Raw genomic sequence first — 25145 nt, forward strand, 5'->3', positions numbered from 1 at the left:
ATTTGGAATTTCCTGAAACAGTCCCAGCCCCGCAGCCAGCCCAGTGCAGCACCAGTGGTTTCCTTCATGGCACTTCACATGCTGCGCAACACCTCTGGCTCCCCAAGGGTTGAAATGCCTGAAATGGGCAGCAGGACAAAAGAAACCATACCAAATGACACACTAAAAAGGTAATTCTTTTTTCTCTGATAGAGACAGATTTAACCTGAGAGGGAATTAAAAGTTCAGGTCACTTCTCTTCCACCCACATTCCCTCTCATTCCCTCCCACCCCCACCCCTCTCATTTCTCACTCCCTCATGTGCACCTAGAGCACAGAAGGGTTCATTGATATAATTTGGGCAGAACAATTACCTCTGTTGTAACCACCACTGCTTGCAATTCTGCCTGTGTTACATTTAATCCTGTTTTGTTTACACTTCTCAAATGCACCTTATAATTTGAGGGATAAAAATAAAAACTTTTAGTATAAACTTACAGGAACAGTTTTCTTTTTTTCTCAAACATGGCCACAGTATACAAGATATCCTTCATGCTAGTACAAGCACTTTCAAAATTATGCACAAACATATTTCATTCTTCCATATTAATTTTTCTTGTTTCCACATAACAGCATCTATTCACTCAAGTAAAGATAACTGGGATTCCAGATGCAAAAAAGGTCACTTCTCAGCATCATAAAGAGACCTTGAAAGGCCTCAGCTCCATCTCTCTTCACCTCTGCTGATAGGAACAGTTGCTGTAGTATAGCCAAAACAAGGACTCTAAAAGTAAAGGGGCAAGGGGACAGGCTAATTTAATGAGGATAGTGGTCCTAAGACTTCTCAGGACTAAAGGAAAAGAGTCCTTATTATCATGCCTTCCATCCAGATTCCCAAAAACAGTTAGAAAAAAAGAAAAAAAGAAAAAAAGATATGAGTTGTTAAAATAATTTCTACGATCACTGCAGATTGGAAGAGTTGTGCTTCAAATAGAAGTGGGATCTTGTGCTGAAATGACAGGAGAGAGGTCCAAGTCCTCCACAGCGCCTTCAGCTAAAATGGCACAGACTTCCAATAAAAGTGTTTCCTGAACATGTATAGTGGCTTCAGTGATATTTAAGATGAAGCAAAGTAATATTTAATATTTACAGGCATCAGCTTTTGGACTATAAACTAAGTCATATCCTGTAGATAATTTCAAATTTATTTCCTTGCATTACAAGTCATTGATGCATACATGATGAAACATGAGCTCCTAAAAAAGGTCTGAAGGAGGTCTCTAGACATAACCAACTTGTTGGATCTATGGACCACGAAGGTGCTGAATTTTGAGTGAATTGGTCTGGTTTGGTCTCTGCTCTAAGTACACCATCCATAAAGAAAAGCAGCTTTCCATAAAAAATGCTTTGGGAACAGCTTCTAACCATGCTTTGAAGTTTCTCCTACAAGACACAAAAACTCTAGGGCTGCTGAAACCCAAACTATGCTTTCTGTTCAGAGAAAAAAAAGCAAAATTTCAGCCCCTGAAGCACTGCCTGGAGCCTGCAGCCCAGCCCTTTGAGCTCACTGGCCTTCAAGCCCCATCCTTCAACCTGCAGAAGGGTGAGGACCAACAGTGCAAAGCAGCACTGGGTGTTAACTGCTGGGCATCTCTACCTCCATCAGCAGGTCCTTCACACCAGGCAGGGGAGAACATGAAAGTATGCATCTGGTTTTCTGCTGTGGGGGAAAAAAAAAAAAACCAAAAGTGGCATCCAGGATAAAGTACGAGAAAAGAAGATATGGCCAACAACACATCCTTCTCAAGAGTTAGGATTCTGCTCGGGGGGTGTGGGTGTGGGTGTGTGGGTGTGTGTGGGTGTGTGTGTGTGTGTGTGGGTGTGGGTGGGTGGGTGGGGGGGGTGTGTGGGGGGGTGTGTGTGTGCGTGTGCGTGTGTGTGATTCTCTAACATTGTAGGATTTTCTAAAAAAAGGACAGTGTGATATCCTGTTTAGGTAAGACAGAATTTTAGCAGCTGTCTCCCCATGGTCCATCTGTTTATCATTACCCTGTGGTTTCAAGGGCTTGACATCTGAACAAGCCCTGCATCAAGTCACGCACCTTCAGTGGACTCTCCTCAAAGGTCAGTCAACTCAGCAGGCTGAAAAAGTCTTGCCACGAGTACAAGCAACATCCCAAACCATGTATCAGCACTTCACCCCTTGCCCAGCAAGCCAAGTATGGAGGCACATGTCTGGGTTGGCACCAGTAAGACCTAAAGGCAAAGAGCACATGTGTATTTATTCTCTTGGCCTTTGAGAACTTTATGATGCCAAATAAACTCATTCAGCTACTGTTCACAGTAGAAACAAAACTGAGGTCAGAGCACAGCTCCCCAGTGAACAAAAAACCAGACTTGACCTGAAGCAGAGTGAACATAAGATTTGGTGTACGGGCAGTCAACTAGCTGGTAAATTTGTATCTGAAGAGGGGGTTATTTCACACCCTTTCTGAAAACAGAAGGCAGAGAGGGTACAATGGATCTCCGAAAGGCGATGGATGAAATGCAGCTCTTTAAAACCCATGCCTCCAACAGACCATATCCTCAGCACTTGGAATGGCTGTAGCTTGGAAAGAAGGAAATAATCTGCCTGACTACAATGATCCAGCCCAGGGGAGCACAGAGCCTGTCCTGACCCATCACTGTCAGGTTTATTTTCCTGCCCCCAAAACCACAGATGATGCATTTTGGTGAAGGTTGGATATGGGATTCTTCACAGTTTTATTTTGGTGGATTTTGTTTTGCGAGAGGCGGGTGGCATTGCTGTGGGTTGGCGGGGGTTTTTTGGGGTTGTTTTTTTTTTTTTTTTGCAAGTTTGGCAGCTGTTTTCCATAGAATGATTTAAAACTTGCTAGCCATTCAGGTCAGACCTGAGACTGATCTGGACTACCCACCTTCTCTTCCCTAGGAGATGCCTCTGGAAGGGCGTAAGAAGAAAGCAAACATACAGCAACATTTCTCCTCTCGGTCTCAGAAACCTGCAACCCGAGAGACTTCCTGAGCCAAGGGTGGTCCAGGCTGGCTTTTCAGTCACAATGTAAAATGTGTATTTTCAGGATAGCTGGGAGGTATTCAATAACTGTATTCAAAACGTCAGCAGCTGATGTGTTACTACTGTAAGGAAATCTACTGGACAAGAGCCTGGAGATAGTTATGGATGACTGATCTGATCCAATGACTATGTAACCCAAAACCTCCATATGAGAAACTTTGCATGCTACAGTTGGTTGCTGCCGTGGACTGATGGGCCAAGGCCAATTTTATGATGTTCAACAGGGAAAAGTGCCGGGTCCTGCACCTGGGTCACACCAGCCCCACACAGCGCTACAGGCTGGGGCAGAGCGGCTGGAAAGGGCCTGGTGGGAAAGGGCCTGGGGGTGCTGGTCGGCAGCCGGCTGGGCATGAGCCAGCAGTGTGCCCAGGTGGCCAAGGAGGCCAGCAGCACCCTGGCTTGTGTCAGGAGCAGTGTGGCCAGCAGGGCAAGGGAAGGGACTGTCCCCCTGCACTCGGCACTGGTGAGGCTGCACCTCGAACCCTGTGTTCAGGTTTGGGCCCCTCACTGCAGGAGGGACGTAGAGGGGCTGCAGCGTGTCCAGGGAAGGGCCACGGGGCTGGGGAAGAGTCTGGAGCACAGACCTCTGCCTTATGAGCAACAGCTGAGGGAACTGGGGTTGTTTAGTCTGGAAGGGAGGTGGCTCCAGGGGGAAAACTATTGCTTTCTACCTGAAAGGAGGTTGTAGGCAGGTGGGGCTAGGTCTCTTCTCCCAAGTAACAAGTGATAGGACAAGAGGACATGTCCTTAGGTTGTGCCAGGGGAGGTTTATATTGGATATTAGGAAGAATGTCTTCACTGAATGGGTGGTCAAGCATTGGAACAGGCTGCCCAAGGAAGCTGTTGAGTCACCATCCCGGTGTAGATGCGGTGCTAGTGGTGGACTTGGCAGTCCTGGCTTAATGGTTGGACTAGATGGTCTGAAAAGTCTTTTCCAACCTAAATAATTCTACTAATCTGTGAACTGTGAAACTTCTCTCAGCTGCCTTTAAAATATTTTGTCTGCCTTTTCATCCTGTTTGGGTGGTCTGTAACACACTCCCACCATGATATTTGCCTTTCCCCCTGATTGTAACCCATAAATAGTCAACCCTTTCGTCACCACCATCAAGCTCTAGACAATCAAAACACTCCCTCACACAGAGGGCTACCCCACTGCCTCGCCTTCTTTGCATATCCCTTCTGAAGAATTTATAACCATCCACTGCAGCACTCCAGATGTGCAAGTCATCCCACCATGTTTCCATGATGGCAACTATGTCATAGTTTGCTGCTGTAAAACAGCTTCTAGCTCCTCCTGTTTGATGGCCATGCTGTATGCATTGATGCAGATGCACTTCAGTTGGGCTATTGATCCCGTCACCTTTTTGGAGGGGATAATTCCTCCATGACCATTCTCAGGTGCTTCCATGGTTTCTAACACATTGATAACCCATGCGCCTTGCTGCCACATGGATCTCCATCCCCCACCTCGAACAGATATAGCAGACCAAAGGACCTTGCCAGCACATCATCCCTCAAACACTGGTGTTCTGCCCCCAGGCAGTTTCTAGTGAGCCTGGTTTTATCCTCTCCCCTCTTCAAAACTAGTGTAAAGCTCTTCTGATAAGCCCTGCTAACTCCTCTGCAAAGATCCTTCTGCCCCTTTGAGACAGGTGTACCCTGTCTGTCACCAGGAGGCCTGGTGATGTATAAACCAACCCAGGATCAAAAACCCCAAAATTCTGCCGGTGACACCAGGCTCAGAGCCAGATACTGATCTGCTGGCTCTTCCCATTTCTTCCCTCACCACTTCCTGCAACTGGAAAGATAGAGAAGAACACCACTTGTGCTCCTGATCCCTTAAACAACCGTTCCAAGGCACTAAAGTCTCTCTTGATTGCCCTTGGTCTTCTTTCTTACAAATTCATTGCTGCCTACATGAAAGATCACCAATGGAGAGCCATGCTGGGGCAGGCAGCTTTCTCTTCATATCTTTAACCAGGGCCCCAGGGAGGCAGCAGACTGCCCTATGAAGTGGGTACGGTCTGCATATCGGGCCTTCTGCTCCCTTCAGAAGTGAGTCTCCTGTGACAATGACAATGACCCTTTGTGGGAGCAGTTCCTTTTGACGCAGGGTGTAGGCTGATTTAACCAGGGCGACACCTCCCACGCTAGATGAGCCACTGTCCTCATCATTGTTCAGTTCCACTTGCAGAGCCTTGCACCTACTTGTGCATGGGCACCTGGGCAGGTGGGTGGTCCCAGAGGAGACACACCTGCTGGGCCAGGCAGGAGCTTGTTGCCGTTGCCCCCTGTCCCTTAAGTCACCACGTTCTGCCGAGCGGCGAGAGGATGGGCAATCCTCCATATCATATGTCCTGCCTGCCCGTTGGGTCTGTCCCGGGGAAGGTGGGGTGTGATTCCAGTAAGTCTCTCTTTCACTCCCTGACACTCCTCACCCTACTCACCTTTCCCCGGAGATCCGTCACTACGCTGTGACTGCCTGGGCGCACCTCCCACAGGTGTGTACACTGCTGCTGTCCCCTACTGCTGTACGAGCAGGGCACAGCCTGCAGCCTGGCACCTGACACCATGCTTTCTCTTTTCTGTATGGATGGTGAGGCATGCTTGCTTCATACTTGCTTCTTCCTATTTGAGTGTTAGAACTGAGTGAGCTAGCAACTCGGCTTGGAGCTCCCAGCGGGGCTTGACGAGTCAGCTTTGCTCTCCTATCCTGCAGACACAAAAAGTGAATGACACTGAACCTGAACACAAGAGAAAAGAAAAATCCATGGCTCTAAAAGAAAATATATTCTCAAATCTGGAAACACATATACAGGCTTCTTATGCCACAGAAAATGATTCAAAGTGAACTCTGCCTGCTGGGAACTCAAGTTAGAGATTGACTCCTGGTGTGTTTGAAAAAAGCTGACAGTCATTCGGGGCCAGGTGGCCGATCCTGCCAGCGTGGAAGGCAGCCTGTGTCCTTCAGCCGTAATCCCCACTTCCCTGGCTGAGCAGAGGCGGAGGGTGCTGGAAGGAAGTCACGGGTCTGCCAGCACGACCATACAGGTGACAGTTTTAAGCATCTCTTTCCCACTGCAGCTAAGACTCTGCAATCAATCAAACACCATGGATTTCTAGTAACAACTACTAATCCAGAAATACTGCACTTCTGCCCACAGTAACATACAAATTATGCAAAAGGCTGAGGCCAGGGAAAGTGCCACACAAACTGGTGGGAAAAAAAAGTGCCATGCAAAACTAATGGGACCCATGGGCAAGAGTACACATGTCCATTATTAATGTGCCATGTAAACTGCCAAACAGTGCCTACAGTACACATGCAGGAGCATGATCGGAGAAGGACAGTAAAGCTGGAGTGGAGCAGGAGATGCTACACTCAGTTTTGCACAGAGATGTCTCTCCTGCTGCTGTGGTCTTGACTGTACCTAGTGTCTTCTACAGGGATATGGGCTGAGACGGTCTGGCTGAGCTACACATGGGCTTGTAGAGTTGTGGCCTTACAACTTTCCTCTGCAAAGGGAGAGGGAAGTAATCTTCCCAGAACTGAACAGTGCATTTTCCACAGCACTGAAGAAGGGTTGCAAGGAAGCCTCTGAGTATTAAAGGCAGAGCAGGGGGAGGAGGAATTTCGGATATCAAGGGGGTGGTACAGGCTGGACCCCAGGGACTGCACCCAAGGAGAAGTCCCTGTGTGCCCTTGGGGAGAGCGGGGTAAGACCAAGCCATTGGAGAAAGGGGCTCAGAGGAATATCAGGGCACAAAAAGGAAATGACGAGCATCCTGGATGGCAGACACAGTGAGAACAGAGGAAAGGAAGGGGACTGTAACTAATGATGGCAAGGGAGAATGGTGAAAGTCTAAAGGGCGATGCAGAGGATGAACAGCCATGTGAGCACATCCAAGTACTGGCAAGCTTAGAAGCTGTGTAACAGCTAGCTGTTTTCACACAGAAAAAGAGAGGAAAGGAGCAGAAGAGAATGATTCTAAAATACACTTCTTTTTTTAACCTTTTAACTTAATATTTGGAAAACATATCTAAAATTTAAGAATCACAATTTATGCTGGAGGGAGAGGAGGAGAAAGGGCACATCCAAGGACTTCTGGAAGTGAAAAAGTACTATTGATCCTTGTAATCCCTTAAAACATGACTGCTCTGATCTTGTCTTTGTGCTTGTCATGTGTGAATGTCAGTCCAGTTTTTCAACCACAAACATGCATTTTATTGTATTTTCTTGCACTATATTTTTTTTTTCAAACTGCATGCTCTAGATTTCCCAGGCCGTGTGCTTGAAGTGTTAAAATTATTTGCGAGGATCAGAGCTGAAATTCCGGTAACAGCAGCTAAGTTGCAGAAGTGTTTTCTTTTTATTATTAGATCTGCAACCCATATGACAGTGCTCCAGGCAAAGGGATTGGTTGTGTGAAGAGAAGGTAAGGGGCTAGCAGTACATCAACAAACATGCCCCTCAGTAATAAGAGACTACTCCAGACCAGCAATGTGTGCTTCACATAGGGAGAACAATCTGTTCCCTATTATAAGCTAATTTGATTCTCACCCTAATCTGACCAAAGCTTCAAACCCAGCTATTAAAAAGTTTCCACCCCCTCCCTCCATCCCTCCCTCTCCTACTTAAAAAAAAAAACAAAAACAACTGAAGAGCAATATCAAAATATCACAGACAGGTCCTGTATGTTGAAGAAAAACAACGTAACTGTTACAAATAAAAAACATACAGGAAAATATTAATAAAAAAAACATGACAGTTACATAAAACACACATTACAGTGAGAGATAACTACGGAGGAGAAACTGAGCAAGAAAAAAAGCACGGGCTCTGAGAGAGGTAAGGGTCACATTACCTACTTTTACAGGAAAGGCGGCTTTTCAAGTGGGGAAGGATGGACTGAAAGCATGGAAGAATATGACGGGTTCTCACACTCATCTACCTCTCTAAGCATCTGAGCACTTAGTTTCATCAAAGTCTGTGTGAAGAATCAGGTGAAGAAAAATCTCAGGAGATGGTACCTAACACAGACTGAGTATATGCTATGAAGAGAGACAGAGGAGGGGGGAGAGCCCTACTTGGACTCAGTTCATCTGCTAATCCCCCCAGACACTGCAAGCTGCAATATGCATCCTACTGTGGAGGTCAACCATTGCTTTCAGCCAATACAGTTAAGCGTGATTTCCGGATAAAATTAGAGGACAGAATGGGACAAAGAAAAGGGAGGATGGCTGAAAGCACGCTGCTGTCCCAAAGCTCAGAGCTGGTCACATGGGGACATCCTGGCAGTAATCTGTACTCTGCCACCAAGGGGAGTCATGTTTCCAGAGGAAGGAAATGGAGATACAGCAGCAGTGCCTACGTGGGCAGCATGAGTGCTCCCTCAGCCCCTGAAACTGCTGTGAAAACATGATACGAGAAGCGCTGCCCTAACGTCATCTCTAATACAAATGGCACAGAAGGGGGGGGGAAGAGAGAGGTGGCCATTACATGAAGCTTCCCAAGGACTTCTGCTCCAGCAGTAACCCTTCAGCAAAAAACATGTCTAAATGCAGGCACTCAGTGTTCATGAACAGAAGACAACCAGCTGTAATCATGCTATTTCCATCTGAGCTACTTCCCTGGGGGACCGTATCCTTTTAAAGGCAACAAAATACCCTCCCTTCCCACAGGGAGGAGATTCATACGCGTTATTCATAAACTGCTTTCGGCAGAAGAGTCTGGGAAGGGAATGATGAATAGCGCAGAATAGTTTTGGGGAAAAAATACACTCTTTTGGGTTAAATGGCCACTGGTAGATTTGCTGAGTTGTGTATCTTGAGAGTGGGGAGAAAGAAGTTGCAGAGAGAATAATTTTTCAAGTCTGGAAGAAGTTTATTCTTTGTGGTTTTCCATGTGCCTGCCCATGCTACTAGTGCTTGCCCCTTACCTAGCCCCATGGGCTGCTCCTCCACACAGGTACCTCTCACCCAACCACCACCACATCCGTGCAGAACAGTTACTTCCACCATGAGACCTTAGGTGTTTTATCACTGTAATTGCCACCAGTTCAGTGAGGTTGCATGGTATCATAAACAGCAAGGCATGCCAGTTTAGTCCCTGCAGCTTTATTGGCTTTAAAATACAAGATCAGCACCCTTAGCTGCCTCCAAGGGTGTAGAGGGTATGTATTTCCACAGGGAGCCGCAGCTGGCCACACACAAAGGTCCAGGTGCTGCCCATGCAAGTGCGTCTCAACAGCTCAGACAAGGAAAGCATACATTACTCCATGAGCAAGCCTGCATCAGAAAGGAATGAACACAGTCCTCTGGTGAGGTGTAAGAAACTTCTGGGCAGCTGCAGAAGACAATCCAGAACCAGACACAACTGCAGTAATCTCTTAACAAGTGACAGACCAATTAAATCTGTTCTGTATCTCACTATGCTTTGTCCTTCCGCAGCGCATCTGCACCCTATACGACTTTGTGTCTTGGGCCGTCCGCTTCCCACCACATTCAATTTCCATTTATAAGGACTGGGCTATCTGGGCCAGACTACTATGTCCTCAGCTCCTAATGATACTGTATTTACTGTATTCTTTCTAACTTCTTCATGCCCCTTCCCTTTCCAGCAGATGCCAAAATCAGGCCTAAAGAGCATTCTTCAGGCAACAAGTCCTGTGTAAAAAAACATGCATGATCCCTGATCCTCTGCAATCTGATAAAGGCCTCTATATTGACAAATGCAAGTCAATGTGTTTGTTTTCAAGCTTTCTGTTGCAGTGGCAAATGCACCCTTGGATTACAGGTAACAAATAGCAATTGCAGCAGAACTGAGTATTAATTCAAGCAGAAAGTTGGCATTGACTGTGAGATCGTGTGCTCCATCTCCAACTGTTCGTCCAATGCAGATCTGGCATCAGTGAGCATACTACAGCATAATACTGATGGAAATTTTGATATGCCTTGTGATACAGCTGATGTGAAATCACTGGAGGCTCACTCACCCTCTGAAATCACTGATGGCTTACTCACCCTTCACCCCACAGATTTCAGGGTCCCACCCTAGCTTGTTTTTTAAATACTGGGAACCACCACAGTGAGTCACTAGAGTGAGACAGGAGCGGGATCCCAGTGACAGCCCCGCATCCCTTCTGCCCGTCCAGAAAGCACAAGACTACCCGGCAATTCAGCAGGCTCTCCTGATGGCAAGGGTCTCCCACCAGCTGCCAAAGCACACCTTCGGCATACACCCATCCCCATTAACTCTGGTGGTTATCGGATACAAGCTCAGAACAGGGAGCATGGTAGGGGAGCAAGCCCAGGCTTAAATAGGTTCTCATCACACAGCCCTGACTCAACCAAATTACCCTTGCTTGCACAGCTGATTTGATAAAAACACAAACTCACTTGAACCCTGGTCATTCGCACGTGCTAAGCTAAGGAAACCCAGTGCACTTAAGGCTGCTAAGCTCAGAGCTCAGGGTGTCAGTGGCACTGCAGTGATACTAGGTGACACCAACCCTCCAACCCTGCTGGAAAGCAGCAGAGAGCAGCTGTCAGCTGGGGTCTTGGGGCAGGCACCCGCAATACTCAGGAGTAAAGGCTCTATCGAACTGACTATGGCCTAGCAATCAAACACTTCCCATTGCTAACTCCTTCATGTCTGTAAGTCCCATTTATTAGCTGAGGGTCTGTAATGAAAACTGGTGGATATTCTGCCAAAATTAGTAACAGCGGTAATGTTCTGCTGCACACTGCTTTTTTCTGTACTTCAGATCATTAGGTTGGAAATCATGCAAAACTCCATGCATATTGGCTAAGATTATGCACATCAGGAAAATCAAATCATAGGAAAGACTGCAATTCAAATAATCCAGTTAACTCAAAGGAAAGTATGTCTACAAATATTTTCGTAAGAGTTGTTACAAATCAATGCAGAGGATGTGTATGATAAAAACATTTGCTCTAAGCAAACGTGTGTTCTATTTATTGGCTTCAATAAAAAGGGTTAATAAGTCAACAGGGTTTTCATAATACTTTACAACCAGTTGCTTAAGCATTTCTATACCAGCAGATGGAAAACGCATTTATTAAACATTTGGTCTTTGAGTCACACTGATGTTAATATCTCAACATTAATTCAAGCAACAGCTTCTTGTAACGGCCTCATTCTCCAGCTTACCAATTCATAGTTATAACTTCACTTAGGAGTCAAGAAAACCACTTGGAGATAAAGAAAATCTAACCAGGAGGCCCACAGGGTGCTGCAGAGTAACTGCATATATAAAATAACCAGAGGGACACCTGGCTGCTGCAGAGGAAGCTGTGCTCCAAGACGGTTTTTTTTATCTGCCATCAAGCCTGCAGCCCCTGGTACACTCTCTAGCGGGGTGGCGTGTGCCCAGGTCTGCTGGGGACAGCTGAGTAAACTGGGAGCAAAGGTACTGGGTGCCTGCACACTGACTACTACAGCAGCAGTTCCTTGCTTTACAGGTGTAACATGACTCACAGTAAAAAGGACAGTGAGTCGCTACAATGACACTGCTTTAAGAACAGTGTAGGAATCTGAAGGAGGTTAAGCCAATAGCAGTTAAACACATAGGGAAATAATTCAAACGCACCCATGTAAGCTACACTGCTCCTGGAAGTAGAAGCACGTTAAAAATGGGCTAGGAAGCCATGAAAACACAAATCTTAAACAAGAGCAAGGGGGAAGGCACAGACAGAAGGGGAAAAAAAAGACCAGGGAGAACTCCGCCACCATATACAGAAAACAGTTCACTTTTGCTTTACAGCAAAGTGATGAAAGCCTTGCTATTCCAACCCCTGCAGCTTGTCCTCCTCAGGAAAACTGGAAAAGCTTTTCTTCCGTTAAAACACTTCCTCATGTCTCTGTTAAACAGATGACTGACAATTCTGTGGTCTCTGGATGCAGACCATGAGGTGCTTAGAGAAGTCAAATAAAGCAGATGTTTTCATTATGGTTAGAAACAAATATGGTTTTTAATCCTTATATTTTTTAATCAGTCTCCTATGTTTGCTTTGCTGCTTCCTTGTTTTCTACATCAGAATAAATGGAATTGGACTGGAATTTCACAGCATTCCGTGCCTTTCAGAACATGTGTTTTGAAAAGAAAGTTTCAGCAAACCAGTTATTAGTGAAGGGCATAAAAATCCAACCAGAAGTATTTCTAAACCTCCCGGTAAGTTTTAGGCTGGTGTGCACCGTGTTTTTTGTAGCTTCCTGGAGGATGTTTCTACAGCTATCACTACAGAAATGTTTGCAGAGCCTCATTAAATAGATGATTTAGGCATCAGGCCTAGTAAGCACAGAAGCTAACAATTACTGGAAGTTTCACCCAGCGGTTAATGGACACACTAATACTATTTTGAGAAACAATTACACCTTTTTTGCTTTGTTTGTGTCTTGTACTATGCAAAGAGAAATTAATTTGTACCCTGCATCGAATCATCTCCAGCCTCCCTACAGCTCCCCACAGACGCAGGGTATTTCCCAGCTCCTGCTGCAGCTGCTCCCAGAGCATGATCTGCACTGCTTAACCCTGCAAAGTTTACCAGACTGAGCAGTAAGCTCACATGCCACCAGGGCAGACTCGAAACTGCAAATAGTTGTAACCAACTGACAGCACTCAACTGATAAAATAAAGCAAATTTTTTTTCTGAAAACGCCAATTTATCTATCACTACCATTTGACAGACTTCAGCTGTTTTCTGAGGAGATGGCACAACTTTGACAGAGCCTAATGCAAAATCAGTACCAAGTCTCCAAATCGACTTCTAAAATGTATTAAAATGAACAAATAAGCTTGCAGCTCACAGAAATACAGTTCAGTACAAGACCTCTGTGCAATGAAACCTGGAACAGAGTAATAAAACAAAACTATTGTCAGCAGCAAACAAAACTATTGACAAACAGTACTGAAGTCTAAATCACAGTCTCAGTTATTTATTTGCCACATTTAAAGTTCATGTCTTTACCAAGATATACAAGGGGCAGAAAAATTTATGATAGGTGCTTTCATGATAAACGCATCACTTGCTTTGTAGGTTATCTGGCATACACACTCACTGAAAATATTTACAACAAATATACTTCCCATAAACATACTTAAAAAAAACCCTCTATACAAATGCAAAACAGCTTGATCCTTTCCTGGAAACAAGTTCCAAATTCAAGCATTTCTCCACAGAATTTATCGGCAGTAGCAGTCCATATAGGCTTTATACAGAAAAAAATTTACCAAAATAGCACATAGGTATAATCATTTAACAGTGCAAGTACTCACATTCTCGAGTTAACCAAAGCAAACCACTGCTCCTTAGTCACCTCGTACTTGAATGCAGCTGAACATGTGGTCAAACTTGCCAAAATATTCAAGTAACATAAATGCAGCTGAGTAGTCCATAACAAGTCTTTCTAGTTCTTTTTCCTGCTGCTGATTGATTCAGAGGGTGCAGAAACACCACCCCTGAAGTTGGTCTTTCCACTCTTAGAGCTCCATGCAATTAAGAAACTTGCTTCAATACTCCAACGCCCAAATCAGTTCCTGCTCATCCAAAGGCATTTTCTCCCAGGCAGCAATGGCAGGACAACAAATCACAGGTATTTGCAGCCCATTACTCTGTCCATTGTGAACTGCTGAGGATTTGCAGACAGGGGCATATATAGCTGCATGTTAGAACGCCGGCCTCAAGGGTTTGCAAAGCCAACAAGTCCTGACAGTCTCTGTAAAATGTTGTCCAATTTAGTTTTGAATTAAATACTTGCAAGTCATTATAGCGTCTTTCTACGAATAAGGGAACAAACAGCTTCTACCCTGTAAGAAGCCTTGTTTGCATAACAATCCTGAAACTAGAACTTCATCTTGCATTAACACATCCCCAGTACAAGCATTCAGCTTCTTTTAGCTTTACCTATCAGCCTACCAACTTTTTCAATAGACAGTTCTACTGCTGGGAAGGCGGGCGGGGGGGGGGGGGGGGGGGGTGGGGGCGGGGGGGGAGGTGGAATTAGTAAAAACCAATCAGTAACACTCCGTGCACAATTTTTCTTTCCTTGTAAGCAGAGGGAATTGTTCTGCATGACTTCAGTTAAAAGCGTATTACTAAAAAAAGTCAAATTACATGGGGGGGTTTAGGCAGTAAACAGCTACAGTTAATTCACACAACAGAAGTTTTGAAGCCTGCTTTCTCAGAAGGATTACGAAAGGCTACAAAAGGATATAGTTTCTTTCTTATAGAGTATACTTCTAATTGTATAAAAATGGGGAGGAGGGAAGAGGAAAATATCCTTTTTCATCAGTCTCAGGATTTAACAACATCGGTAAATTTAATCTTAAATCATCAACAGATAACAATAACTCCCATGTCTTCATGTAGCTTCCACTAGCCTTTAAAAAAAGACTTCTTGTTTTGCATGAATTGCAGATGACACTCCATATTTCTAATGCCCTTCACACAAATGCTGTAATCCCTTGCACTAATTAGAACAATTCTACAGTGACCACAGTGAGTAATTTCGGATTTGTTTCCATACCAGAACATACTTTCAAAGGAGGTTGGTGCTAAAATCCCCTAGATAAGCCAGTTCTCAATGTATGTATGTCATTATCTAGCCAGTAGCATTTGAACACGAATGCATAAGCCTTAAGGGGGGGGGGGGGGGGGGGCGGGGGGCGGAGCTGAAATTTCTGATAACATGGATAACAAAAAAGATACTTAATGTTCCTTCCCAGGATATTCAAAGTGATCCCAGCAACCACAGCCTTCATTGATAAATCCATTTCCCATCATACCTACATTAGGAGGTCTCACAAGAAGCACCTGCAAGTTCCTGCCGCGCACTTGAAATTTTCCATGTAATCCCACTGTGGCAGCCTCAGCTTTAGTGGGCTCAAGCTGTGTTTGCGCAGTGATCAGGAGAACACGAAAATATTGACACAACCACAGGAGGAACCTGCTGTTGTGCTGTTATCTGCAACCTCTGCCCCCTCCTGACCTGTCAGTCCTCCTCAGCAACCTTTGAACACCAAGCGATCTGTTTCAAAGCATGTCACCCAACCAAAACAGACATCTCAGGAGCTTCTTAAAATAATGAAAAAGTGAAATTAAATGAACTGAACTGAACACCTCCTCTTGATGTTGCTTGAGAAATGCTTTTAGGTTTTGCTGAGAAGCAGGAAACAAAAAATCAGCCTGACGAGTAAGGGTGACCAGGAAGGGCTGGAGATTCGATGTGTAAGAGCTGGTTAATCTCACAAGTTAATTAGAGACACAGGATAACAACCACATGACTTTCTGCAGCAAACCCCTAGGCTTCTCAGAGTCTGGTGTAAGCTAGAATAGCTCCTTGAAAGCAGAGAGCGCTGCATGCTAAACAACTGAGTGCCAGTCCTTACATCTTTGCAAACACTTTATATACTTAAAATATTAGGTATGGGGGGAGGGGGGTGTGTGGCAGGACAGACAGGCTCTGATTTACCAGCAAATTAGTTTTCAGTATTTAGTTTTAACTGCTGCTACTTTCACAATTTAAGAAAAAAAAGGGTTTTTTTAAAAGAATTAATAATTCGAAGGGTGAAAAGCGTTCCAGATTAGTTACCTGTAGCGCTGCCGTTAGTATTTGCTGGGTAGGCCATGTTTGCTCAGTGACACATCCAGAGCTAGGCTGTTAGGTGTCATGCAAATACCATGCATCAAGTCCAACCAGACATGCAACCTGGAACAGACAAGAAAAAGGCAGTTAAGAACACACAATTTTAAGAAGTTAGGTACATTAAGCAGTGGACATCTCTGAGTGTTTAAAGTATCATCTTCAGTGTGGACTTCACCATAGTAGTAATTTATATTCCTCTTAATCAGTGTCCTAGCTATTACAAAATCCACAGCTGTCCTGGCATCTGAAGCTGAATTGTGGCTCTCTGGCAACCTCCAAGGAGGACCACTGTCCTCAGCGACAATGTAGCCAGCTGAATTTGCAATTGGCCTTGGTTTTTTGGCCTGACCTCAGCTTTTTTGTGCTTGGGTCCCTGGACTCCCTTGTACCACAGCAGCTTCCTCACTTTGCTGGCACATATGTAAAGTTTTAGGCTACCCAATGTTTTACACAGGCAGGGTTAGAGGATTTTTATGTAAAGACCCCCCACAGAACAGCGGTACCAGCGAGTGGGGGACCAGCTGCAATTTCTGAGCTCACACGTCCCCCATGGTAAGTGAGGGCTGAAGGACCCACTGCAGACACAGCCAAGGCCAGCACATGCATCCCCACTGCTGGACAAACCCAGCAGCTGATGGCAGCTGTGAGGACACCTGTGAGGTCAGGGAACCAGAGCTAGCTGGCAGAGACTCTGCTGGGACAGCGCACAGCTGACTGCAAGACCTGTCCCATGCAGGTCCCAGTGGTGAGAGGTTTTCTGGGTGTGAGGTTTTCTGTCAACCCACATGTGGCGGATTCAGTGGAGAAGCAGTGCTTGCCAGAAGCTCAGGCTGCTGGTACAGAAAAAGGGCGGTTGCCCTGGGTGGGTGGCTGCCAAGCTAGAAGCCAAGTGAGAGGCAGGAGCAAACCCAGCAGCAGTTTTTTGGCTACCTGGCTGCTGCCTGGCTCTGCAAATCCAGCCTTGCTGGCTCTGCAGCCGTGCTCCTGCTTCTCCTCCCTGGCCCACCATAGGGGCAGCCTGATCACAACCATCATGTTCAGAGCAACAGATCTGACTAGACTGGGGCTGCAGACACACCTCCTCTTGGCTCTGCTTCAAGTTTTCTACAATCCAAACAGCATTTCATTTTGTTGACCCAGATAGGTGGAGCTTAGGTGTATGCAGAACACCCTGCTTTGCAGACCCCAGTCTGACTTAAGCTGACAGCTCCTCAACAAACCAGTCACATTTTTCCAATTAGATTTGATTTGGCTCTGACAGTACATGCATGGATGTATTTCAAAGCTAAGCAGATTAACAGAGGAAAAGAAACCCAGAAATGAATTAGTGCAAGCACCATGTGAATCTGAGTCAAAGTTGCACCAACCCATAGAGAAGCTGGCTGTCTCCTAAAAGTCAGAGGTCCACCATGCAGGCTAATACAGCTTAGCTTTCCCCTTCAAGGAACATAAGCACAAATCACTTCATTTTTAGTACAGTCCTGACATCAGTTTTCCAAGAATGCAGAAACACCTCCAATTGCAACTCCTCCTCCTCACACTCTGCCATATATTCTTAAATTTACAATCTCTTGTTCAACGGAGGGCAGGACATGAAGCCATGATAAAGATTGTACAAGCAAAAGACTACAAACAACAAAATAAACAGGCATCCAACACAGACCCTGACATAGAGGCCCATCACAAGATTCTAGGTGTAAGAATAATCATCAGATGTCTGAAACAATGAAGCACAGAGAAAAAAAAGCAGAAAGGCATGTTGCTGGCCCAGTCTGCAGCCAGGTCCAAAGTTTGAAACCTATGAGCTTTTAGGAAAATATTAACTACTTCCTTTCAAATGAAGAAATTTTCAAGAATCACTTCCATCTCTGCTATTGCCATCAGGATATAAAGTTATGTTTGCAGTTCAAGAAAGGCAATTTTTACTGAGTCACAATGAACACTTACTCAAAAATTATTATCTGTCTCCATGTTAACTTTCTCAGGACAGTCACTGTCTCAGGGCAGGCTGCACTTTGCTGGACACAGACTCTACCAGCAATGCACCCAAGCATAAACCAGGGCTGAATTAATTCACCCACTTCTAATTTGTTCAGCACAGCTCTGTGCTTCTCATTAGTGCTGTAAACAGGTGTGCTTCCCTGCTTTCGTTATGCTTATTGTACAGTGCTGCAGCAGAAGTCTTGCACCATTGTATACACAGTGTCTAAACATAGCTCTTGCTTTATCAGGCAATTCATGTTCCGCCACTCTGCAGTTTCCTATCCCTCTAGAAGCAAAGAAAGCTCAAAGGAGGCTGCTCAGGAAACCTGACCCAAGATTTGCATCCATCTGGCCAAAGTCCTCCAGAGTCCTGTCTCGGTGCTCCTGCAGAGCTGGATGTTAGCTGGTTGCCTGCACTTGCTCAGCTTGCAATACTAGCTGCACCACCAGCTGCACCACCACTAACACTGGTACAAAGGGAGATGTGAGAGTATGCACCCAGGGATGGGTACGAGCAGATGGATGGGAGGGGGCCTTGCAGGGTCCCACCTGGACCCACCTCTTTTAGGTGCAATGCAGTCCCAAATGAAAGCAGGTCAACCACCGAAGTGAGCCCCAACTTAAAACCCATGCTTCGGCGTGCCTGGAAACTCATCATGGGTTTAAAAGTAAAACCTGTTAGGCTCCATCCTATCCGTTTCAAAAACACTAGGCACCATCACAGGCACACATGAGGAGAGCTTCCCAATAACGAGAACGAAATGCAATTGAGGTAAGAACTGACATAAAATTAATAAAGACACTGCTGAAAGCCAAAACAGAGCCTCAGGTCTGCATTTTGTTGTGGCTTAGAGAGATATAATTGACCTGGTACAAATTCCCTTCTAGGTACACTTCTATTGGTTTCAAAACTGTGCAGGCTTAAGTATCTCCATTAAGAAACAAGTTCACCTCTACTTAAAACAGTGATGCTTCTGAGCTTAAGTGAGGATTAATAAAATAATCTAGGAAGCAAAGTCAGTCCAACAGATAGGAGAAAAGAAAAAAAAAAAAAAAAAGAGAAGAACATAGGGTCTAGTAATTTGCTAGCTAATGTAAGTGGAAGAATTAGCTCTTTTCTTTTTTTTTTTTTCCTTAGATGAAATGCAGCTGCAGATGACAACCTGCCTATCAAGCAGCTGTTAAAAGTATGGAAAAAATCTGACCTAGCTCAAAAGACTGATGGAGGAAGGGAATTCAAACTGCTTTGAGCCACAACAATACGTTGTGAACCTAATTTCTGAAATTGCACTGACACATACATGGAGCATTTTTAGAAAGGTATTGCCTGTGATCCCCCAGCAACACACACCCCAACAGCTGCACTTTGCAGGAGTCCCTCATGTGAGCAAGGCACAGGATGACACCAGAGGCCAGCTAGCATACACAGAAAAGGAACATCTAGCCTGCTTTACAGCAAAGCATGTTCTCCAGCACAGACTTCTTACAAAAGAAAATCTGTAGATGAGCTTATATATTCCATTCCGAACTCTTCAAATTTCTCCCCATGTGTTTTTACATGCTCACCCCATGCATGCCTGTGAATACTGTGATTTACAGACCCTAGGGCAAATGCAAAACAAGCAGAGACTAGCTATATGAAGTGTTATTGCTCAATGAAGCAGTTGTTTATAAAGTGTTTTGAATGAGATATTCAAACTCTCTTCTGCCCTGAGGTTCAATAGCAGAAACCTTAAACACACATGATCCTCAGTTTCTACAAACTATCACGACACCCAAGCTTTTACGTTTTTTTTCTTTAGACAGAACATAAAGCCTATGTCTTAATCCTGTCCTAATCACAAGTGACAAGAACCTTGCTCCTCCTTTGTGCTGCATCTTGTCAGGTCACCTACACCTATTTGTGCACCAGAAATATCTATGTACATATGCATCAGTTCTGGCATCCACATAGCAGAGCTGTAGACTCAGGGGGCACAGACCTTGTAGGAAATCCAGGCTCCTGCTTTAGCCCGGTGTTTGCAAGACCAGCTTAAGACACAAAACAGTTGAGATTTTGATATAAGAGCAGTTGTAGAATCGTTTCTTGGCCACACAGTAATTAGAAGAGAAATTAACTCAATTCTTAGCCCAGAAAAACAATCATGAAAGTTGTCCTGTCCAGGGGCCGCAGTCACACGTGGGAAATGGTGATGTGCACATGCTTGTTTGTGGGATTCAAGAAGACAGGCCTTGGCTTCCCAGGCAACAGCGCTTTAGGCTAAGTAGATATGCATATAAATTTTCTTTTTTCTCATGGCCCGCGCAGACTGTTAAGAGTAAATGGTCACGTCAGCCACTCTGCACAAGCTCCAGATCTGCAGATATCCTGAACCACTCACAGGGTGAGTGTGGCTGATACACCAAGATGCTACTGCTTAATATCTGGACTAAAATGGGGAGCATTGCGGGGCAGAGCTGTGCAGGATTCAGGCGTACCAGCTCCCAGTTGTTCAGGTGGATGTAGTCAGAGGATGGTCCCTGGAGGGAAACCAGCTCTGCAATCCTGTCCAGCAAGTGCAAAGCGGAGATTAAGTAGACCTGGGATAGAGAGGTTTGACAAGTCAACCCATGAGATGCAACACAGGAGGAAGAACTGGTACTGCTCCATTCCTGTTACACATCAGTGCAACAAGACTTCTGCCTGACACTTCCCTCTCACTTGTGAGCTGTCCAGGCAGTAGAACTCGCTCAGTTTCATTCTGAAAGATGCTGATAACATTTGCAAACAAAAGCCAAGACACATGCAAAACCCACCTAAACACACTGGTAATTTCTGTAGCTGCAAGAAGAAATAGGTACTGGAAATCCCTCCTGCTCAGCCAGAGGGGCAAGCACTTTCCAAACTTGTGCAGCTCTACAGTAAACAGGAATGTCTGCAACCTAATTTGTACCCTCAACCAAATATGCCAGGCACAATTTAGATGAAGCAAGGGCTGAAGCCAGCAACAGCAAAAGAGAAAGTATGCAGGGAGTTGCTCTGTGGTTGGTATCTACCCTGGGAGAATGACTGTGTATCTCACTGATACTTTCTTTTCAGTCTTACCCCTGATGTGGTTGTGTTCTTCTTATCCATATGTTTATCAAAACAGGGGGCCAACAGACTGAGAAGCAAAGTTTATAAGGCAGAAAACTTTTGCTGGTTTTGTTGTTTCTTAAATTTAAAAACCAAGTAAGAATGCAGGCATGTGGATTTTTTTCAGGTCAGACACAGAGCAGTCAGCTTTGAGATAAGAGTAAACTGTGAACAATTATAAATTTCCCTTAATTATTTAATCATGCAACAATTTACCCATTCACATACTTTCTAGAGCAAATGCCTTTTTAATGTTGAATCCAAATCACAAGCAAAACTATGCAAGTTCAGTTGCTGCCTAAGTCTGACTAACTGAACAAAATAAATCACTAGCACAGGCTGTTTGCCTAGGCCACCCTAAAATGCAAAAGTAAAAATTCCCTGGGATCAGTGTTTCTTGCAGCCTCTCTCAGGCAGCAGCCTGTTGTGATTCAGCCTCCTCCATCAACAGACATGATCCAGAGCCGATTCTTCCTATATGCAATATGACAGGCAATTTATATTGGACTATATTTAACAAAGCAACCAAAAAAAAAGCCACCTCTCACTATGGTTTATTTTTTTTCTGCAGGATCTGCAGTACGCTGGGAGCAAAAGAAGCCTTGTAAATCCTTTAAACAGGCAAGTTAATTAACAAGATATGGCTACGGTCAGCATTAATTTACCTGCCTGCCTTCCTCACTCCCTCCACATATGGCATTGGCCTGTAAAAGGCCTCTCTTTACAACACAGCTCCAGGCAAAAGCTGAGCTAAGCTCTGGTAGAAAGGGAGTGATGGCTCAGAAACTCTGGGACCTGAGTCAGCAAGCTGAAAGAACAGTCAGAGTGCTCCCAGCCAGGGCACGTGCTTCCCTTCTGCCACAAAACCAAAAAAAATCAGACCTGACTCTTGAGCTTTATTGCTTTTGAACCACAAACTCCCAACTACTGCAATGCCAGGCTCTTATTTCTTAAGTTATGTTGGAATTAACCATTAGTCATTTTCATTGGGATGTCCTAAATTGTCTTCCCCCTCTCTGAAGCAGACTTGCATTAAGCTCTCCACCTGGTTGGTTACTTCTGCAAGCAGAGAATAAATGCACAACCTTCAGCAACAAAACTGTCTAAGAGGTTTTCTTCTGCACACATGAAAACAGTCTCCTCCTCATCCCCTGAGCTGAGCTTCTGCAAAGTTTCTGCTTCAGTCTCCCCAGCCACCTTACTGCACAGGAGCCAGGCTTTACTGGGCAGTTTTTGGTGCAGAAAATGCCTCAGAAAATGGACATATATGAAACTCTTTCAGAAATCATTGCATCCTTCTAGCTACCCTAAATAACAGCAATTTTCTGAATCCCTCCCCAGTATTGCTTTGTCATGTTTCTTAGCGATACCAGCAATGCTCTTCTACCATCAGCTGTTGGGTTTTAGTTTCCCTTCATACGGAATTTCCAAATGGGTCTGGAGGATCCAGAAAAGAAATCAGCTGTTCCGCACAAGCTACTCATTGACTTGCTGGTACCAAGCAACAGGGGAAGGATTTCTAAATACTACCCAACAGACACAACAGTAACAAACATCTTGTGAAGCCAGACAAAATAGTCCATCTAGACTATCTTGTTTTCAATAGTGGCAACAAGAGATCCTATTTAAGGAGCGTGCACATGCCTGATGGTGAGTCTATGCTTCTGTGCTCTTCTGGCACCAATGGTTGGATTGTGAATATCTAAAGGTATCTCCTTATTGTGTTATTTCAATACCACATAAATTGCCTGTGAATTTGACTAGCTCTTTTCTGACCCTGCCAATGCTGCCTGCCTATGCTGCTTCATGGGGTGGGAAGTCCCAGTCTGTCAATACTCAGTACATACACTGTTCTTGTTGTAAACTGATATCCTACAAATTTTACCGAATGCCACCAAATTCTTGCATTGCGGGGTTTGGTGAGCATCAGTGCAGATTCATCTTATGCACACCCTTTGTGATTTTATAAACCTCAATCTTCTCTCCCAGCTCATATGGCAACTCCCATCTCCAGATCATTTTACTTGCCCTATTTGTACCCTTCCATGTATATTCACCATACAGAAGACCCTTGCCATGAACAGCATCTTACTAAAAAATTGTCTGCAAGAACAATCTTACAAAATAGGGTAAAGTACATTCAATACTTCTCTTAGCATAAATGAGATTGGCTCTAACAACCAGCTAATACATGGGAAGGAAACCCTCGGTTTTAGTAATTTTTGTCAAACAAGAGAAGAGTTAAAACAAACCAGAACTTACCTGCAGCACAAGCAGTTTTCCCTAGTATAGGCCAGAGGTTGGACACAGCCCTCCCAACGATCCCAAACGCACATCAGGTTAGCCTAACAGACTTCAGGTAACCATACCTGTTCTCCGAGATCCAGCAGGCTCACTGTCAGCCAGGAGTAGCAACTCTTACTATTTTCTCACTATCAGGATTAGCGTTCATTGGTAAAAGGAAGCCTGTATGGAATCTGTACATCATAGGTGGCATGCTTTTGTCACTCCTGATAAAGAGAACACCCAGTCTATATAGAACCAGGCTAAAATCTTCTTGCTTTGTCCAGTCTGTTGCGTGGTGGCCTATATCTAATGTGCAAGAGCATGATCTTTGCTCAAGTGCAGTGAGCCTGAACATGGACAGGTAAGTTTAGATGATACCCATCACATAGTGCTGCAAGGCCCCCCCCACACCCTGCAAATGTTCCCAGACTACCTATCTCTTCTAGTAATCGTTCTTGACATCATTGCCATCACGTTATGTTACAGAAGCAAAAAACCCAAACCTTCAGAAGGTTCCACAGTGTTGTAACTCAGAAACCAATTTCTGTTTATATTAGGGGGGTGGGATGTGGAGTGGGGGATCAACTAGAAAAAGAAAAACAATTCAGGGTAGAAAAACACAACTTTTTTTTTAGAACTGAAATTCCTAACAGGTGATGTAGAAGACACTCCCTTTGATTTATGCCAGTGAATAATGAGTCATATGAAAGCACATGAATTCAGGCCAGTATGGTATTGCTATGGGTTGTAATGCTTGCTGCGACAGGGAGCCCCGAGGATGCAACTGGGCTATCCACATTTTTCTTGTGGAGAAGCAGGAGGGCTGAGACTTCCACGGCTTGAAGTAGTTCAGTCTGATGATTCTTAAAGAGGGAAATGAAACAACATGTATGCTGGGCAGTGTTTTCATCTACCGTGATAAAGACCCAAATCCAGCATCGAGAACAAATAAAAAGGCTTCCAGAACAGGCCTTAAATTAGAAGAGGAAAAAATGTATATTGGGGATGATGCATGCATGCCAGCTGCAGTGTACCTGTGGCCTCCCCGTGCTGACAACCCCAGAGCTGCTGTGCCTGGCAGAAGAAGCAGTCCCATTTTCTCTTCTACAGCATGTACATAAACTACCCATAACATCTGTTCACTAAGGGGGGCAGGATGAAACACAGCATCCTTTCCACTCTTTTGGCTTGAAACATTAAAGTTGAATAACTGTGGTAAAACCACATCTGCAGATTCAAATAGTTTTAAATGAATTTGCTTATTTAAAGTGAATTTAAAGGTAGATAAACTTGAAAGTTGAGATTAATAAACCAGTCAATGATGTTTATAAACAGCTTATGAAATGCACTATGATCTCATTTAGACTTTCCATCTAAGACAAGTTGTAAGGATTTTAAAGCAGAGACTCTAGTAAATGGACAAATTTAAATCTTCTACAAAGTGCTCAAGAATTTAGTATTGGTGACATTTCATAATCAGTGGCACAGGTGTGAAAGACTGCCAAATCTCAGTTTGTCTCTTCTGATTTTAGGTCTGAGATTCTACACATAGTCAGAGCAACCATAAATCTGCTATGACAAAAGGGTGGCATGCATTGCAACCACAATTGCTGCAGGACAATTGGTAAGTTCAAAGACTTGTCTAGGCAGCATCTGCCCGTGTAGCTCTGCCATGGTGGTCCCAGCTGAATGTCTATCTTTACACGAGACAGCTCCAGCAGCCGATCAGCTTTGTTTCCATCTAGCCCTAGATGCTGCTTGCTGCCCCAAAACAACATCCAAACCCCGGCAGCTCTTTTCTTTTCCTACTAATAAGGGTACTGTGGACTTCAGTATCAACCAGTCCCTACCATATAGGAACAGAGAAATTACGGGCTTTTTCCACAGTGAAAATGGAAAACTATGGGCAAGGAGACAAAGTTGCAAGGGCCAGCCTCTCTCTTTTCCTCTACCACAGTTTACAACAGGGGACTGTAAAGTCCTACTCTGCACATGACTCTACAGCCCACACCAACAA

At 44.6% G+C, this 25145-nt stretch overlaps 1 protein-coding gene across 3 annotated transcripts in view; it reads right to left on the reverse strand.

Annotated features, from left to right (window-relative positions):
- KANK1 (KN motif and ankyrin repeat domains 1) overlaps nt 1-25145 on the reverse strand; it is a 129987-nt gene that overhangs the window by 39396 nt on the left and 65446 nt on the right. For 2 of the 3 annotated variants that reach the window (XM_056324760.1, XM_056324759.1), the window contains exon 3: nt 15691-15807. In XM_056324760.1, the coding sequence (XP_056180735.1) occupies nt 15691-15727 (37 nt within the window). In that variant the 5' untranslated portion in view covers nt 15728-15807. Of the gene's footprint in view, nt 1-14884; nt 14965-15690; nt 15808-25145 lie in introns of those variants that run through there. The other variant, XM_056324761.1, reaches the window with a different exon arrangement.

The sequence above is a fragment of the Falco biarmicus genome, chromosome Z, assembly GCF_023638135.1.
Source record: "Falco biarmicus isolate bFalBia1 chromosome Z, bFalBia1.pri, whole genome shotgun sequence".
Classification (NCBI taxonomy): domain Eukaryota; kingdom Metazoa; phylum Chordata; class Aves; order Falconiformes; family Falconidae; genus Falco; species Falco biarmicus.